Consider the following 14,289-nt stretch of genomic DNA (forward strand, 5'->3'; position numbering starts at 1 on the left):
TAATGTCATCAGGACTCAGTTTGTCTCTCCATCTCTTGGCTCTACTTTACTCTGTATTGATTTGTCTCCCAGGGAGGGTCCTTACTCATGGGGGCAGGAAGATCTCTAGCACCTTCAAACTTTTTTCTCCCAGCTTAGCAATCCCAGTGGGAAGAGAGCTTCTCTTTCCCCCCAATTCCAGAGAAAGTTCTAAATTTGGTTTTGTTTGGACCACCTTGTTCCTGTGCCCATTCATGAACCAATCACTTTGGCTTGGTGGGCATTGTATGTGACTTGGACTGCACTCATCCATGGTCTAAGAAGTGGGGCTGGCTCCATCCAAATTTCCAGACTGATATTGGAGAAGGAATAGCTCCCAAAGGAAAGTCTGAGTCCTCCTACTAGAACAATGGGAAAGATGTTGAGCAGGCAAAACAAGAAGTGCTCATTGTATCTTCATGGCTGAATCATTACTGAATCCTGGCCATAAGCTTTGCTGTGGTTGATGTTCTATCCTGACTGATCTTGCAGGATAGAACAAGCCCTTCTTTATCTCATAAACTTGGATGGATTGAGTTGCATGGCATGCTGAGGCTTCAGCCATGGGCCAGTGGGGCTGGCGGGGCGGGTGGGGGGGTGACTCTGGCTCTATAGGAACATGGCTGGAGTTCTGGTCCCCAAAGAATGCATGTGCGGTGTCCTTGAGGAATGGTGAAGTTGGGCAAGGAGTTTGGCAGAAGGCAGTTCTTTTGAGGTCTAATGATGTTTAGAGTGGGGTGGGGGCAGCTCTGGAGTTCCCAGCTCCTCTCTCAATTTGGAGCAAAGACTCAGCCACCAGCTGAAGATTCGGGGAGCTCTGGAGAGAAATGGCAGAGTGCAAGCTGGTCATGTCTCTGGAGTGGAAAGAGAGATGGCCATGAACCCCCAAATCCTTCCCTGAAGGCACCCTACAGGTGTGTAAGATACACACGGGCATAGCAGGTGAGAAAAGAGAACTGTATACTGTCACTAATAAGGCTTGGCACGACATCCTGTTCAGGACTCCTGGCAATAACTAACTACATTACTTGAATACATGCTGTAGGGTTTCCTGTCTATGCAGCTAAGTTAGAGAAAGACTTAAGAGGCCAGGACAAGATCTTCCTCCTTTTGAGCCCCTACACACGCCACCCCCCAGTTTGGGAGGCAGCTATAGGCCTTGTGAAATTCTAGGAGGAGTGAATCTTGAGGTAAAAGGGACAACTCACAAGGAGGTGAGGCTTTCAAGGGCATGTCTGTTCACAGTCTGTTGTTTCCCGGACCCGGACCTTTGTCTAATGTCCTCATTCTCAGGGTGAGCCAAGTGGCCCTTGTGTTGGTGAGTGGGGTGACCTCTGCCTAGAACAACTGTTCTGAAACTTTGATTTGTGAACAAATTATAAGTCAGGGCTCAGGGAGCTTAATAAAATTCATGGTTCTAGCTTTAGCGTAGAGGGGCTGGGGACAATAGTGATGTCATTCCACACTAGGTCACCCCTGTATCTGCTGACTCCTTCCTTTCTTTGCACTGAAAACCCCTTTGGTTGACCACATTAGGTTCATAGTCAATAATCCTTTCTCAACAATAGTGTTCATTGAGCAGCACATTATTGTATTTTTTGGACCATAAGATGCACGTAGGATTTAGAGGAGGAAAATAGAAAAAATTTTTTGAAGCAAAAAAATGTAGTAAAATATTTAATAATGTAAATAACATAATATTTCACCAATGTAAATATAAACAGAACTCAACAGCAACATTAACAACTATTATTCCTCCCAAATTGGGAGGGTGCGTCTTACAGTCTGAAAAAGACTAATTAATTAAATTTTTAAAAAACCAGTTGTATGCATAAGGATACATATTCTTAAGAAGAACTTAACTCAGTTTGCAACCAATGTTACAGCCATTCCAACCCAGAATATCTCACTGATGCCCAGGAAATAGTTCCTCTGCGATGGTGAAGGGCTTGGGGGAAGAAGCAGAGCTGGTAGAGCCAGTCTAGGAAGGAGATAATGGGAGTGGTGGAGGTGGGTATTGGTTTTTAGGGCTGTGGTAGGGTTAGGGGTACAAGAGGCAGGGAGTTCAGAAGAAGGTGTGGAGGTCTGGGGAGGGGCGAGCCACAGGACATTGGGGCTGGATGAAAAATTCTGAACTGGTGACATTTAGGAATAGCAGGAGCATGTAGAACTCATCCAAGTTGTAAGTGGAATGTTCCAGTGTGGGTGTGTTTTCTTTAAGGTCCAGGCCTTGGACCTGAGGCTGTAATGTGAGTTCTCTGTGCAGGTGCAGGGCCCTCAAGGTAGGCTTTCTCAGTCTCATCCTTCGGAGGGTGAGACTAATTTTTGCAAATGCAGATTCCTATCAAAAATAAGGTTAGAAAGACAGGGTCATTGTCCTTTCATTTGTTCATTCATTCATATTCACTTATTCAATCCCCCTGTAGTAGGGATTCAATTCCTACTAGGTTACAGGCACTGTTCTAATGCCAGGTATGCACTGGTGAGCACAGCACCCATGTCCTCACTCAGCTCACATTCTAGTGGGGAGGTGATTGTTGAACTGGTTAACAAACAGATGTGTAATATAATTTCAAGGTCTGACAGGGTTATGAAAAAAATAAAGGAGATAAAGATGTTAAGGAGTGACTATTTGGATTGGAGGCAGCATCAGTGAGAGCCATTCTGAGGAGGTGACATCTGAGCAGAGACCTGAATGGGATGAGGGGTGAGGCCTGCAGAGCTCAGAGGGGAGTGTAGCCCAGGCAATGTGGCCCTTGGATGTGTTCATGGCTGTTGTGGGAGATAAGCTCAAGTCTGGGGTCCAAGCTGACTCACTGCTGAAATATTGGGCAGCTGGCTCCCTGCTGTGAGACCGTTTCTACTGTAAAATGAGGATTTTAGTAGCTATCTCTGTTTTACAAGAGTCTCATGACAATTGGTCAGTGTCTGGCTAGAAACTGTTTTTTACTGCACAAAATTTTTAAATTTATTTCACGTATAAGCTAAGGAACAAATGGTTAGCAACTAACCCAGCTGTATTCTCAAAGAGTAAAGTTTGATCTGGTTCTCTCAGTGCTAACATTTGGTTGCCCCCCTAAACGTGGCCTTGAGGTCCTGCTGATTTTCTGGTTTCATGCCCAGTTGAGCTCCAGACTAAGAGCCCAAAGTCCTAGGTTTGGTTCCCATTTTATTGCTGACAGCCTGTATGGTTTTGGGCAATTCACTTAACTTCTACATCAGTCTATCACCAGTAAAAAGGGTGTAATATTCAAAGAATATAATGTTTTTTGCCTTACAAAGAGCTATAATCATAAAGATTATTGTTATTAAAGTGAAACCCAGGGGTGGCCCACCTTGCCCAGGTTGTGTGCATTCCATGGGGTCCCAACTTCGCCACCATGTTTCCATGGGTCTCCTTGGGAGAGCAGCAGAGGCGTCAGACTTTGATCTATGAGAAACATATAGATTTCTCCCTAGTTTGACATTTTCTATGTTCGGCATGGTGGTTATGGCCCAGGAGAATGTCTCTAAGTGGCAAAACGTCAGAGAAAAAGTCTCAGAGGAGAGTGGAGAATGCTCCTTGGAAGCCAAAGCAGGCCAAAGAGCTCCAGAGAAGGACTATGTTTAGGGCGCTGGATCCCACTCTGTCCCGGGAACATGCATTGACTCCTATGTGCCTAGCGCTATGCTAATGTCTCCAGACCAGTTTGTGTGCAGCCTTAACCTAACCTACTCTGGATGGGTGGTGGATAGCAGTGCAGTGACTGACATCCACTTCCTGGTCTGGACTTAGGGTTCAAGGCTTGCACCTAGAATGTGATTGGCCCGCCCACCCCAAGAATGTCCCACCAGCCAGCCAAGGATCCTCTCATCTGGCCCGAAATGCCTTTCCTTAGTGAGTGTTGGGTACTTTGTCTACAATGATTCTTTGGGGTGAGGACTATTATTAAACCATGTCACGGAGGAGGAAACTGAAGTTTGCTCACTTGTACAAAGTCTCATAGTGAGTTAGCATCAGAGTCTAGACCAGACCACAGCTCCCTCTCCACCTGCTAAAAGCCAGTGCTGCAGTCGTCTCTCCACCCTCCCTGAGGCTCCCAGAGCCCCTTTACCTGGGCACATGCACGCTCACACACTGAAACCCGGGAGTGCTGAGAATTTACCTCCTCCTGGGGTGGCCCACAGCTAAGACTGTCAGCAGGTGCTGGAATATCACAGCCCAGCTTTTTTGCCTCTTGTTGGAACAACTTTGGAGAGTTTTCTCCAGCAGTTCCCAGCAGAATTAGACTAAAATGACTTTATATACAACTTTTGTCTTGCTTGGTATCCTCCCCTCCCCCATCCATCTTCCTCCACACCCCTAAAACATCACTAGCTCACAAAGGTGGGCTTCTGGGGGATGCAGACACCCAGACAGGTATGGGCTGAGCTTTGGGCAGGACGTTATTCAGTGACTGATTCTAAGAGAGAACTCAGAAGCTTTGTCTGAGTGAAAGCCTGATCGAGAGCCCAGGTAACCCCAGTAACTGTGCCGCATGGGAAACACACAGTCATTCGGCGCCCTTCAAAATACAAGGTGCTGAATTAGACAGTTTGCATACTCATCTCATTTAATTTTAAATGCCTTTCCAGTAGACTTTCCCAGTTTTCATTGGAATATTTGAGATTATACAGATTCAACAAAATTCGCCTTTCACTAATCTTAAAGTCTCACGGTAGGGGAAGTAGCATTTTTCAAGTTCACCTTGGTAGGGCTCTGGTGATATGCTGCCTCAGTTATCACAAGCTTCATTTGACCTCATTAGCACTGCCCACCCTTTCCTAATAAATGTCCTCTTTCTTATATATTCACATACATGGCATTGATGTGGGTGGCATTCATTTTACTCCCTGAAATGACTGCAGATCTGGGCGACCCAACTCGGGAGTTCAGGACATGTGCTCTGGAGCTCCGCTGTTGAGTACAGTGACAATGAGGTGGCCACTAAGCATCCATATTTTGGCTGGTCTGAATTGAGATGTGTTTGAAGTATAAAATATTCATGAAGGATTTTGAAGACTTAGCATGAAAAAAAGAATGTAAATGATCTCATTAATACTTTAAAAATATTTATTGCATGTTGAAGTGGCACTATTTGAGATATATCGGTTGAAATAGAAGATGTTAACATTAATTTTATCTTTTTCTACTGGTTAAAAAATAAAATCTCTAGAAAATTTGCAAGGACACATGTGGCTCTCATTATGTTTCTGTTGAGCAACGCTGCTCTAGAAACTCAGACAAAGGAGGCTCAGGGAGTGAGCTCGTCCAACTCCTCCCAGGAGGCAGGCTGAGCCAGGAAGGAATTGTGTGGTTGCTTTGATGGCAGAGTTCTTTACGGAGTCAGGAGGCAGCAAGGCGAGGCCTATGTGACATCACTTTAAAGGTGTATAGTTCTGCAGACAGCTCTGTGCCCCTGTGGCCGAGAGATTTATGGCTGAAGCAAGTGGCTCGTAAGTCGGTCGTATGCCCAAATGACATCACTGTTCTTCTGGTTCCAGGCTGGGAACATAGTTAATTTTGCAGAATTCACATTTGCTTTTTTCCATACTGTCATATTCTGTAAGGAGAAAGAGGGAAGGGAAGAGAGAAGAGGAGGGAGAGAAGGGTAGGCTTATTTTTGATAAAGACAGAGGAAAAGGACAGAAGGAACCCGAGGGAGAAGATCTTGTTGGCTAAAAGGTTCAAAAGTCAGCTAGCTGAGTGACTGGAAACTGATGAGTGATTTCCAGAGACAAATAGCAGGTGTGGGAAAGGGAGGAGGAGTAGGATTTAGGGGTATAGTCCCTTGTTGTAGAAATGGAAGTCCCAGTTTTGGGAAGTACATTCTGTCATCAGGGCTCTACTCTGGGACCGTCCCATTTCAGTGACAGGGCTGGAAGATAATGGCACCTGTTCTCACAATTTTAGAGGTGAGAAGTCCAAGATCATGGTGCCAGCATGGTCAGTTTCTTTGAGAACTCTCTTCCTGGCTTGTAGATGGCCACTGTGTGCTTACATGCCAGAGAGAGAGTTTCGGTTTCCCTTCCTTTTCTGATAATGACACCAATCCTGTTAGACTTTAGGTTAGAAATCTAAATCTAAACTGGCTTTATGAGGTTATAAGGGCCCCATCCTTATGACCTCTGAAGGGGGTTTTAAAATCCTGGGCTCACATTCTCATGTCTCTCTTCCAGGGCCATGTTCTGCAATGATTTAAAGGAAAAGTATGAGAAGAGGATCGTTATCAAAGGGGTGGATGCTGAGACCATGCACACTCTTCTGGACTACACCTACACCAGCAAGGCGCTGATCACCAAGCAGAATGTCCAGCGGGTCCTGGAAGCTGCTAACCTCTTCCAGGTATGTTAACAAACAGGCTCAGCACGGTCCTCTGTAGCAGGGGAGAGCATGTTCCCCAGAGGCCTGCCTGGACTGGCTGTCGGGACTGTATCTGGGAGACAGACACACAATTAGCTGGGCCTGTGCTTACTTGAAAGTCAGAAGATGCCTCTTTGGAAATTTTCTGAGAGGTGATGAGGTGAGGCAGTGACTCCTTAATGGGGTGAAACCAGCAGAGCCTGGTGCCTAGTACCTGCACTTGGTTCCTGACTCCAGGATTAGTGACTATAATTCACAGAAGCTTCGTTGGATCCAGGTGCTGAAGACACCAGTTCACGTATCTAACTTCTAATCCTTGGCACAACCCAGGGAGATTCTTACTCTCCCCCATTTTATGGGTGGGGAAAATAAGGCATGTAGAGGATACACGACAAAGCTATGACTTGCGCCCTGGACCTTCTGAGTTCAGAGGCCGCATGCTTGCCCCCACACCACGCAGTCTCTTGAGGAGGAGTGTCTAGATTCTGGGGAAAGTGGAGCCTTGGCTGGTCAGCACTTTATGGTGGGTGTGAGAGAAGAGCATCTTGCATGAGGGGTAGTATGGAAGACAAGCTAGAGAACCTTCAAAATGAAGTTTAATGGTTGGCACTTGATTATGTTTGTTCAATCCAATTATAATTATATTTAATTCACGGAATAATCAGACCTATAGATTGTATCAATTGTATCCACAATTATCATATGGGTCCTCTCAAGTTACCAACTTTGCCTAGGTCTAATATTACCTTTGAACTTGGTTCCATTGGCTTGAACCAGAGATGATCTCACTGAAGATGATGGTATTTATGGTAAGTCAAGGGCCAGGCCAGGCCAGAGCTTGTCCATGGTTTGGGACTTCAGCTGGTGCCATCCTCTTGGAACATCACTAGGTCAGCAATTGAGGGAAACAGAAAACAAAGTCTGGGAAGGTATGGAATGAGGGGGCCAGGGTCAAGACCAGAGGCAATGGGGTGATCTTTGTTGAGGCTGGCAACTGTGTGGGACCTATGAAGTCTAACGCGGGAGAAAGAGTGGAACGAGGGAGCAAAATCGACCAGGAGGCCCCACGGATGCACTCCAAACAATGGGATGCTTCAGTGTTGCCAGTTTTATTGTCTCCATTACCTCAGGGAGCTTGAAACATACAAAGCAAATTCCTTCCATTAGGGCTGGTCACACCTTACCTGGTGGTGTCTTCCAGTCAGTTACCACCCACACACCCCACCCTTGCCCTCTCTCTGTCCTTACCTGCTTACACACTCACGCTTACTGGTTGGTAGGGAAACAGCCCTTGCTCTGTGGAGGGATTGGCTCAGGAACTTCATGCTCAGCACCCTCCTCTTGTCTTATTGCCTCCACTCACTACCCCAACAGTCTAACTTCAGGGAAATTCATCTCATGTCATGAAGAGGCCTTTATCTAGTGCAGCTTTTTCTGAGCCTTCTCTTAAAAGGCAGCATCCCCCCTCTTCACGGCCTCTCCTAAATTGGCCAATAACCTTGAGAAGATCCACCCTATTCATCATTATTCCGTCTGGCCTCAGCTGCCATTGTCATCTTCATTGCTAATCTCCTTTCCTGGGGCCCAGAGAGGGTTGCTGACGTATAAAGATGGACAGGTAAAACTAACTATAATAATAGTAATAGCATTTATTGCTTCAGGTACAGTGTCTGATATCAAAGTAGATGCTCGATGAATATACATTTTATTGAGCACTTACTATGTGCCTTGAGCGACAAAGCTGGGGCTAGCAACCAGGTCTGTTTTTTCCCACTGGTTGAAAGGAGATTCTGTATGAGAGGCTACGGAGATAGTTTGTTTTTTCAAATGCAGTTTTTACTAATTTTAAATTGCAATAACAATTCAAAATTATCATAAAAAATTAGAAACCCATGCTAACAAAAAGGATGGAAAGTTACCTACAGTTCCCTCTATTCAGAGACAATATGGCAACTCCCTTGGTGTCTAGACGTTCAGGTCATTTTCTGCATGTGACGTGCGCCTCTGTAGAGTTGTACAGAGAGGCAGGGAGCTGGGTGGTTAAAGCACAGCTTGGAGCCAGACTGCTGAGTTAAAATCCCAGCCCCACCATCTACCCGCGGGGTGACTGTGGGTGAGATTCATTAACTGCGTTGTATTCCAGTTTCCTCTTCAGTAAAACAGGGGTGGTGACATGTGTAAAGTGTTTGGGACAGTGCCTGGTAAATGCTATATGGGTGTTTGTAATGATGCAGGTTTTAGAAGAATGGGCTCCTATTGGAATAGTGTTTTAGTCTGTGTATCGTATTGTAATCATCTTTTTATGTCAAAGATGCATTTTGGTAATAACACTTATAACAGCCAAATGGAATTCAGTGCTATAATAGTTTGGTGAATCAATCCCTATAGCTGAAAATTTAGGTTGTTTTTGTGTATTTGACTGTTCAAAACAATGCTGTCATAAATACCCTTTTATTTTTATTTCATATGGATGAAATGAATGTCCTAATAGAAAGGAAGTGAAAGGACATGAACAGGTAATTTACAATCATTTGGAAGACCAAATGATCACCAAATATATGGGGTCTGGCACAAATAACACTCCTTTTTTATCACAAAATCTTTTGTTACAAAATCATAAGCGTGGAATTCTGTAACATAACAATATGACACTCAAGCACAACATATGACATTTTAGGTGACATGTTCAAATTAAAACTGTAAAGTATTACACCCATATTATTACCCTACTAACCAAAGTCAAGCAGATGTTACTTCTTTTTTTTATTTTTATTTTTTTATTTTTAAATATATTTTATTGATTATACCATTACAGTTGTTCTATTCCCCCCTTCAATCCCTTCCACCCGCACCCTCCCTCCCCCACCATTCTGCCCCCCTTAGTTTATAACCACGTGTCTCAAGTTCTTTGGATTCTATATTTCCCCCACTATTCTCGCCCTCCCCCCTATCTATTTTCTACCTACCATCTATGCTATTTTCTGTGCCTTCTCCCCCCTTCTCCCCCTCCCACCCCCCTGTTTCTAACCCTCCATGTGTTCTTCATTTCTATGGTTCCACTCCTGATCTAGCTGTCCTCTTGGTTTGCTTTTGTTTTAGGTGTGGTTGTTAATAGCTGTGTGTTTGCTGTCCTTTCACTGTTCATATTTTTCATCTTCTTTTTCTTAGATAAGTCCCTTTAGCATTTCATATAATAAGGGCTTGGTAATGATGAACTCCTTGAACTTGACCTTATCTGAGAAGCACTTTATCTGTCCTTCCATTCTAAATGAAAGCTTTGCTGGATAAAGCAATCTTGGCTGTAGGTCTTTGGATTTCATGACTTGGAATACTTCTTTCCAGCCCCTTCTTGCCTGTAAGGTCTCTTTTGAGAAATCCGCTGACAGTCTGATGGGTACTCCTTTGTAGGTGACTGTCCCCTTATCCCTTGATGCTTCTAGGATTCTCTCCTTCATTTTGGTCTTGGCTAATGTAATTATGATGTGCCTTGGTGTGTTCCTTCTTGGGTCCAACTTCTTTGGCACTCTCTGAGCTTCCTGGATTTCCTGGAAGTCTATTTCCTTTGCCAGACTGGGGAAGTTCTCCTTTATTATTTGTTCAAATATGTTTTCCACTCGTGGCTGTTTCTTTCCCCCTTCTGGTACCCCTATAATTCGGATGTTGGAACGTTTAAAGATGTCCTGGAGGTTCCTAAGCCTCTCCTCATTTTTTTGAATTCTCATTTCTTCATTCCTTTCTGGTGGGATGTTTTGTTCTTCCTTCTGGTCCATTCCATTGATTTGAGTCCCCGTTTCCTTTCCATCACTATTGGTTTCCTGTGCATCTCCCTTCATTTCAATTAGTTTAGCCTTCATATATTCCTCTAATTTGTGACTTTGTTCCTCTAATTTGTGACTATAATCTACCAGTTCTGTGAGCATCCTGATAAATAGTGTCCTGAATTGTGCTTCTGAGAGGCTGGCAATTTCTCGGTCGCTGAGAGTTATTGGCTCTTGGACTTTGAGTTCTTCTTGTGCCATCTTTCGGGTTGTTCGTGCCTGTTCCATAGCAGGATCAGAGCCCTAAAATGTTCACTAGAACAGGGCAACTAAGTCGCTGGGTTGTGACGTTGTATGTGGGGCCGGGGTCAAAGAGCGACAATGGCTCTCACCGGTATTGCAGGGCAACTAAGTCGCTGGGTTGTGACGCTGTTTGTGGGGGTGGGGTCAAAGAGGGACTATGGCGTCCTGTCCGCCGCCTGCCGCCACGGCCCTCACGGGTGCCGCAGTTGCTGCCGTCACCTGGCCCATGCGTTTCGTCCCACTGCACTCGAGTGTGCCACCGCCGTCAGCCTTCGCCCCCTGGGGCCTTTGTGGTCTGTCTCACTGTGTGCGAATATGCGCCCGAGGTCTGCCCCGCACACCAACTGGTTCTCGTCTGCCTGCGCGCCTGGGTCGGGGGCCCTGTCCTGCCCGACCCTGCTTGCTGCTGGCTCCGCCCCTCTTACCGTTCCCGTTGAACGGTTAGATGTAGTCGGACTTCCGTATAATTCAATTTTCTGTCCTTTGGTTGTGTCTTTGTTTCTCCAAACCTTTGTTTTATTCAAACTTGGTTGTGGAAGAAGGCACAGTGTTTCCACCTATGCCTCCATCTTGGCGGAAGTCCAAGCAGATGTTACTTCTGATGGACCCTGTATATCTAAATGTCAAACCTCATTAGAAATCCAAAGGCAAATTAAGTTTTGTCTATCACTTTGGCCAAACAATATTCAGTGTTTACAAAAGTGAGGAAAAATAAGCACTGTCATCCATTGCTGGGGGGAAATGGAAATGGAAACCTCTTTGGAAGTCACTTTGGAAATACACGTTAAAATTTTGTTCAGTATGCATACTAAAGAAATAACTAAATACGTTCAACATGTTTCATATAGCTTTGTAGTGGGTTGACTTGTGTCCCCCCTCAAAAATATGTCCAAGGCTTAACCCCATGACCTTATAAGGAAATACTGTCTTTGCTGATATAATGAAGTTAAAGGTCTCAAGATGAGATCATACTGGATTTAGGGTTCTCCCTAAACCCAGAGGCTGCTGTCCTTACAGGAAAAAGGACAGGGAGACTTGGCATAGAGGCACAGAGCGAAGGCCACATGAGAGGCATGCAGACTAGATACCTCAGCATTTCTGGATGGAACCACCACTGTCCACACCTGGGTTTCAGACCTCCGACCTTCAGAACTGTGAGAATTCTGGTTGGCAAGTGGCCAAGTTTGTGGTCATTTTTTCAGTAGCCCCAGGAAATAAATACGAGCTTAAAAGTCAATGATAGATCAGTCTTACTGTGGAAAGCAGCAATCTCCTGCTCTTATTCTCTTCTTCAGCCCACTCTTCTGGAGATTGTTTTCAAATGTTTTAAAATTTCATTCATTTGTAAGTGTTTCTTTTATTTACTTCCCTATGTCTGCATTACTTGTGTATGTACATTGCTCTCTCTTGATTGTTATTTTGGAAAATTCCTTTTGTGTCCTCCCGCGCTAACCCTGACAGTTGCTGTCTGGTCCCGCCGCACAGCTGCTGGCCTGGCCTGGCCATTGCGGTTACCCTGGGAGGTCCTTCTACCTCTTCTCTCCATTGAACTTTCTCTCCCTGGATCCCATGCCAGAAAAGGTTTTTCTTGTATACTCCTACATTTTGACAGATCATAACCTTTAATAGTTTATGATAAAAGAGTATACAGTAGATAAATTTTTGAAGACTTAAATGTATAAAAATATTTTTGTTTTACTTCATAGTTGATTAATATTATAGCTGGGTATAAAATTTAAGACTGAGAACAATTTTCTTCTAACATTGTTAAGGCATTGCTCTATTTTATTTACCATTACTTATTCTATAAGAATTGGCTCCCTATTGGACACATGTGCTTTTTTGGTGTTTACTTTCCTTATGTTGTATTAGAATCATTTTTATGTCCATTAGATTCATTTTTGCAACAGCAGTTAAAATAGCTTTTATTCATTGTGTTAATTTTTTTCAATTTGGAGACTCATGTATTTCAATTCTTGGAAATTTTCTTGTATTTTCTCTTTGATACTTTCCAGCTCTTTTATCTGTTCACCCTCCTGGAGTTAGGTGTTGGACCTCTTGGGTTTACCCATATTTTGCCATGTATGATGTGTTCCTGTGCATAAGGCATGCCCATGTGTTTGGCCCAAATTATTTTTTAAAAAAAAATCATTCATTTAAAATTTTAAAGTCAATTTTTAATTTATTCATATTTAGAAACAAAACTGATTATTATATTTCAGGGTATTATTTTGAATACTGATACCATTATTGCTTTCTAGGGTTACACTTCTAATGCAAAAGCATAAATAAAAGAATTTAAAACATTTATATAGCTGCAGAATTAGTACTGTCCATGTATAATGCACATCCTCATTTTTTCCTTGAAAATTTGGGCAAAAAAGTGAGCACTATACATGGCAAAATATGGTTAATTTTATTTTTTTTACCTTTTCTATTCTATTGACCATTGCCATCACTTTTTAAAAAAGATTTCTTCAACTTTATCTTTTAACTCTTCAGTTAATTTTTAACTTCTGCCAACATAGCCTGAGTTTGCAAGAGTTCTTGCTATTTATTTTAATAGATTTTTACTTTTATTTTTTGAGGCTATTATATATTTGAAGTTTTCTTCTACTCTCTCTCTTTTGAGATTCTTTACTCTGTTTGCTTCGGTTTCCAACTTTCATCTTAGAAGGTGTATCAATTTTCTGTTATGCTGCTCCCATAACAAATTACCACAAACTGGTGCCTTAAAACAATAGAAATTTATTCTCTCACAGTTCTGGAGGCCAGAAGTTCAAAATCAAGGTGTTGGCAGGGCTGTGCTCCTTTTGGAGACTCTGGGAGAGAATCTGCTCTTTGCCTCTTCCGGTATCTGGCAGCTGCTGGCATCCTTTCCCCAGGGGCCATGCCACTCTGATCTCCGCTTTCATGGTCCCACTGACTCCTCCTTTTCTGTGTCTTCCCCTCTGTGTGTCTGTATTTTATAGAGATACCTGCAACTGCATTTAGGAGCCACCCACATAAGCTCCTCCTAAGTTCCCCAACTTATTCACACTCTTTTGCCATGTAAGGTAACATTCACAGGTTTGGGGGATTACAACACGGAATATCTTTTGGGGAGCACTGCTCAACCACTAGAGAGGGTTTCCTCAAATACTTTTTTTATGATTTGGTCCTTGGCTGTTCAGTCATTTTTAGGATTGAAGCCTTAATAGGCTTGTTTGAAGCTCAGTGCCCATGGGACAGAATGAGAGGCTGGTAGATCAGAGAGTTTTACCAGGGTTTATCAGGTGACCTGCCAGGTTTTAAATTGGGTCCCCAAAGGTCAGTATCTGTCAGATTGTTTCTAGGATTGTTCAGTTTCTCCAGATAATGATCTTCAGTCTCTTGCCTAGGGGTTGTAAGACAGCTGCATGTGTTCGAGTCTGGGTGTGTCAGTGTGTGTGTGTGTGCACGTCTTTGCTTAACCTCCTATTTTAAGCAAGATGTTCTCATGTGTTGTCTTTAGTTTCTGGTGTTTCTGAGTCTAGAACGTCTCTGATGTTATTTCTCCGAGGATAAGTCTTCCTATTCAGGGGGAGTGAGAGAGAGAGTCGTTAGATTGCCCGAAGTGAAGAAGAGTCGTAACTTCTTAAACAGACACCCTGTTATCAGCCCTCACCTACCTGGGCCTTCCTCATTAGTTGGGACTTTAATATTGCTGGTTTTGGGGGGTTCTGAGGGACAAACTTCTGTAGGCAGTTGCTGTGACCTTTCTCCTTTCAGCAAAGTCACTCACCAGTCTTTGTATTCTGTGGTTTGGGGTTGGTGGTGTCTTTTAGTTTCATTGAGGATGGAGTTCAT

At 43.7% G+C, this 14,289-nt stretch overlaps 1 protein-coding gene across 1 annotated transcript in view; it reads left to right on the forward strand.

Annotated features, from left to right (window-relative positions):
* KLHL6 (kelch like family member 6) overlaps window positions 1–14,289 on the forward strand; it is a 62,765-nt gene that overhangs the window by 21,097 nt on the left and 27,379 nt on the right. Inside the window, exon 2 of the mRNA XM_037027595.1 lies at window positions 6,217–6,382. Coding sequence (XP_036883490.1) covers window positions 6,217–6,382 — 166 coding nt within the window. The remainder of the gene's footprint in view (window positions 1–6,216; window positions 6,383–14,289) is intronic.

Source organism: Sturnira hondurensis, unplaced genomic scaffold, assembly GCF_014824575.4.
Source record: "Sturnira hondurensis isolate 20B ecotype Veracruz unplaced genomic scaffold, ASM1482457v3 Scaffold0019216, whole genome shotgun sequence".
Classification (NCBI taxonomy): Eukaryota; Metazoa; Chordata; class Mammalia; order Chiroptera; family Phyllostomidae; genus Sturnira; species Sturnira hondurensis.